The 5,000-nt window shown below is 43.1% G+C and overlaps 1 protein-coding gene across 2 annotated transcripts in view; it reads right to left on the bottom strand.

Annotated features, from left to right (window-relative positions):
- The window catches only part of qki2 (QKI, KH domain containing, RNA binding 2), a 15,906-nt gene that overhangs the window by 1,163 nt on the left and 9,743 nt on the right, over positions 1-5,000 (bottom strand). The window contains exons 6-9 of one of the 2 annotated variants that reach the window (XR_003973806.1): positions 4,667-4,754; positions 4,164-4,451; positions 3,274-4,002; positions 1-1,086 (exon numbers count right to left, since the gene is read on the bottom strand). The exon at positions 1-1,086 is cut by the window's left edge and continues 1,163 nt beyond it. Coding sequence is in view for 1 of the 2 variants with exons in the window: in XM_030339689.1 (XP_030195549.1) it covers positions 1,064-1,086; positions 3,274-3,348; positions 4,164-4,451; positions 4,667-4,754 (474 nt within the window). In the remaining variant the exon portion in view is untranslated. The remainder of the gene's footprint in view (positions 1,087-3,273; positions 4,003-4,163; positions 4,452-4,666; positions 4,755-5,000) is intronic. The other variant, XM_030339689.1, reaches the window with a different exon arrangement.

Raw genomic sequence — 5,000 nt, 5'->3', positions numbered from 1 at the left:
ACTGACGCTACCAAATCATCACAAATTGGACTGCTATTTTCACCTAGTGTGTGTAAATGTGTGTGTGTGTATGTGTGTGTGACCAAGGCAGTGGAAGCATACATTTGTGCAAGACCTATCAAATGTTGTGTACAGAATCTGAAGTTTTGTCATTGTATGCCCTAAAATAAGAAGTGAGATTTGTGAAAGGGGACAGAGATGCATTCTGGTAGTAGTTGTTCTTACTTAGGAGTGCTTATTTAGGGAAACCATTTGTATACTTTCTTTCTCTTTTCTGAAACTCCTATCACAGTGTGTTGGAAAGGTGCTGCACTAGGCGCTAGCATAATCACAAAACAGTTTGATAGCATATTCAAACGATAGCACTTTCTTGAAAAGCCTAATATCAATGGGAAAGGCAACGTATGCCAACAGTCAATTATTTTGTCGTAGATTCAAAACATATGTAGAGACCAATGGTAGGTGCTATGGTCCTGAGTAATACAAAATAAAAAACATCCAAAACATCAGAAATATCCCCTAGTGTTGCTGGTTTAACTTTCATAAATAAGTAACATTTTCAGTAAGGTTATTGTTTCTGTTAATATTGTCAATTTCATCATTGGGAGTAACGACAGTTGAGTGCAAATCAGAGGGTGGCGTTAAATCTCCTGATCAGGGTGAAAACAGAAAACGTTTTTACAGAAGCTTGGAAGCGTAGAGGCCCTGCACTTGATTATGACGAGTCACCATGGAGACCTACGGTCATAAACAGAGACGATTGGAAAAACAGATTGCTTTTTGTTTTTTTTACACCAAAGGTGACAGATTTCTGGATCAACAGTTGGAGGGTGGACTTTCGGAAGGAAGGCACATTTGGTTAGGGTGAGTCGGTTCCTTAGAGGTTCATTCCCATGAAGTCCTTGAGGGTTGGCTGGTTAGAAAGGAGCCGGCACGTTGTTCCCATTATGCTGGTCTCTAGTTGGGATGTCGGGGCGAGTGGCAGGGCCATTGGCCAATGAAAACGCCCAGCAGGCAGAGATGGGTGGGTCATCAGTGGGCAGAAAGGTCAGAAGGTCAAGGGTCATGGGTTAGTTGCCGTGGCAGCTAGAGTTAGACGAAACGGACAAGGACAGACAGAGAGACAGACAGACAGACAAGAACGGACAGACGTGGGGAGGGAGAAATGACAAAACAAAAGGAAACAAAAAAGGGGGACATAAAAAGAAAAAAGATAGAAGAGAGATTAGTGTCAGCTAGTGGCGTCAGAATGACAACATGGCAGATCTACAGCAGTCACACCATGTGAGGGGAGGGGGTTATGCTGCAGAGCACCATCATGAGCAAAGCATGACCATTCATCGGAGAGCTGAACGTCAGCCTCTGGGGTTTGACGTCAGGAATGGCCGCTTACAGATGCTAATTGATGCCAATGAGGGTGCTCCGCACAATGACTAAATAGCAGAAGAACCGTCCCACAGTGTAACTGCCTATACAGTGATACTACTCATGCTTGTGGGCTAGGCCTGAGATAGACACAACGACCACGGACAGAAAGGGAGACAGCATGGTTTTCGATTAGACGAGGAGGGCGGCCTTTGTCTAGAGGAAAAGGACCCCAGTTATACGCTGAGACAATTAGTGCTATTGTTTAGCGGCAAGCTAAAACAGACCGCTGTGATTTAGAAGAGGTTTATGAATTAATGATTGGATCTGTCGGGCTATGAATTATTATTATTAGGGTTGCACCTTGTAAAAACTACAGGAAGCAAAGGGGAACTCCTGGTGAGGGACAGCGATGAGTGGTTAACAAGATGGTGATTTCAGAAGGGGAATTAAGAAACACGGTCTAAACGGACATATTGTCTCGCTAAACAGATTTAGAGCCGTTGATTTTCATCGTTGTTTTTAAAATAATCATCTTTATTTTCTTTTTTGTGTGTGTTTTTGTTTGTTTTGTTCATTGTATACAACAAGAGCACCAACACATACGCATACACACACACATACACGCACACGCACACACCCAAACATGCATAAACATATTTGAGATAGCTAGTCCATTTCTATTGCATTACAGTCATGGAGCTAAGGGAATGAGAGCGGTGGGATCTGCCCATCATAAATACAGATGGAAGACAAGCACTTCCTCTAAAGCAACCTTCAGTGTAACTAAACGACGATAGCTAGAGTGTAGCTACATGAGGACACAGGGACACTGTAGTCTGTGCACAAAATACGCATGGACACAGAACAAGACCCAAAAGAAACAAAAAACATTATAAAGTATATTTACCGAGCAATCTTATCTTCATGAGCTTAAAAAAAGCACTTAATAATAATAATAATAATAATAAACAATCCAAAATAATCCCTATATACAAATTTACTTTTGCATCTATAAAACATTGCGGCAGCACCATTCTGACCAAGACTCACACACACACACAAACACACATTGTAAACAGCCCTGTTGTCCAATGGCGTACTACAGTATATAATGCAGAAGAGCCTTGACACACAGCCACACACATACACACAAACAGACATACAGACCCTTCAGTAGTCATCACACTGTGTTTGTTTTAGTAGTAGTAAAAAAGGAAACAAGCAACGCATTGGAGTCGTACTTAATTATTATCTTCTGGAAATAATACAAAGATAAAAAGAGAATCACTATTAAGCGCATGTAGTCACTACCAGGGGCAAATTATTATTGAAAATTTTATATCAAAAAATGTAATTTCCACAAAAAAGTATAAATTGAATTTGCCGATTAAATATATATGCATATAGATATATATAAATAAATATAAAACATATCTATAGATATATATGTATATATGGAATGGAATATTTGTTGAAGTAAATGGAATGATACTTTCACAAAAACCAGAAAGACGTACTTTTTCTTTTTTTCCCCAGATAATTCCGATACAGAAGTCACAAGGTCTGAGTCACATGCATGGAATGATCTGTTATAAGTGAGAAGGCTCCGGCCTATCAGCACTCCCCGTTCTGACCGCCCCACCCACCCCCACTGCAATGCTTAACAATCGTCTCTCTCACGCCTTTTTTTCGGACGCTACGGGTTCAGTGTGTGACCAGTTTTTTGCAAGGAATGCTACAGTGACCATCATAGACACTTCATTTACAACTCAACCGTTGGGGGGTACCGCACATGTATATGGAGACGCATATGCATGCAAATACCAACACACGCACAACACACACACACACATACACACACCCACACACATGTGTGCACACAGAGTGGCTGTTGAGCTAACTAACCTCTGTCTGTGGTCATTACCCTTTGGTAAGGATGGATTCTCATGTCGTGGCGTCGTACCTTAGTGGTCATGGCACCTGCTTACAGCGCAAATGACACAGGGCCATGAAACAGAACACAGCAGGTTACTTGTCTAACACTTGCCCCACAGCAACAACAACAACATAACAACAACATGCCGTAAACCAGGCATTTACACAATTATTTCGATTACGGGTAGAAAAAAAAGTAGGGGATATGTCATCTAGATTTCTAGTCTGTTCTCATGTGTTGCTACGTATAAATGATACATACAAGTTTAAACTAGGAGGTTCTCTCTTCTACGGCTGACTGGTGGATAAAACCTTGGCGCTCAAGGTTAGCCTACTCTCATTGGATTCTATTTCAGACAAAGTCACAATCTACGGAGCACACATTTCTAAAACTCTAACGATAGCGTGTTAGGAGTACAAGGAAAATGCTGAACTATTATCAAAAAAATAACTAGTTAGACATATTATATTATCACACCACAACACTAGTCGGCACATGGGCTAATAAATAGAAGAAATCAACAGGATAAACAACAAAATCGTATAGGAATGGATCAAATCAGAGCAGTCAACATAATCAGCCATCCTATAGGTGCAAGCAAAACGTTTTGGTGGGGCGCAAATGTAGGGGTATTCTGCGGGCCAGTCCATGTAAAAAGTGTATTGCTATTGCCTAGCCTTTGGTTGGGAAAGCCATACCTGCAAAACAACACAGAAAGCAATCAGTTAGCCATGGCGGCAAATTTGTATGCGTCACGTGTGTTCATTTGCTAAGACTGTGTGACTCTACGTTCAAACTCTCGTAACATAAAACGAATGCATTGTCTTGCTAACGTAAGGGAAGACAGCGTGCAGTTCACCTAATACTCCGCTGGTGTCCATGGGGTACTCCAGTATGGAGGGCGTGAGGGTGTAGGGGTACTCGTAGGGGGTGTAGATGATGCCGGACTCGGGCCCCTGCTGCATCAGCGCCGGGTGCGGACTGCCCCCCTGCATGAGGGCGGAGCTCTGGATCTGACGCAGGAGGGGCATCAGGGTGGGCCCGTTCATGGGGGAGGGGTTTCGGAGGGCCTGCTGCATGACTTGCGAGGGGTGCTGGGTGATGATTTGACGGGCCTGAGGCGACGCTAGGGAGAACGCCATTGTGGCTGCACGGAAACGCACACGCACACGCACACGCACACACACACACACACACACAGACACACACACACACACACAGACAGGCTATTTAGTGATGGAGAACCAAACGCATTGTTTGTATACAGTAGAGTCCTGTGCGAGGAGCGATGAGGCCCGCTTTGTCTCCCAGCTGACCCCGCCCGCCCCTCACCCCACCAGTCGGTGATGATGTCATCCTTACGTTGCTTGAGATTGGCATCTCTGTAGGTTCCATTCAGGATGGCCAGCTCCATCAGCTGCATCTTCTTTAGGCTGTCCTCGCCCTCGGCCTACACACACACCCACACACACATACATTTGCAGACGCAGACGCACAAAGACATACGCAGGAACACATTTAACACACAGCTTCCAATGAAAGTATTGAATTTCATATGACAGTGTTTTAAAAATAATGTATAATGTGTTACTACATTCGAATTTTAGCCTAATGCTGGGGGCACATGTAATCGTTGCTATTTTAGTTTATTGGTGTAACCAAGCTATAAGTAGCTATTAATATCCACTAAGCTAAA

This window comes from Gadus morhua, chromosome 18 (genome assembly GCF_902167405.1).
Source record: "Gadus morhua chromosome 18, gadMor3.0, whole genome shotgun sequence".
NCBI classification, from domain to species: Eukaryota; Metazoa; Chordata; class Actinopteri; order Gadiformes; family Gadidae; genus Gadus; species Gadus morhua.
The sequence above is the reverse complement of the archived record's forward strand: the minus strand, read 5'-3'. Positions and strand labels throughout refer to the sequence as shown.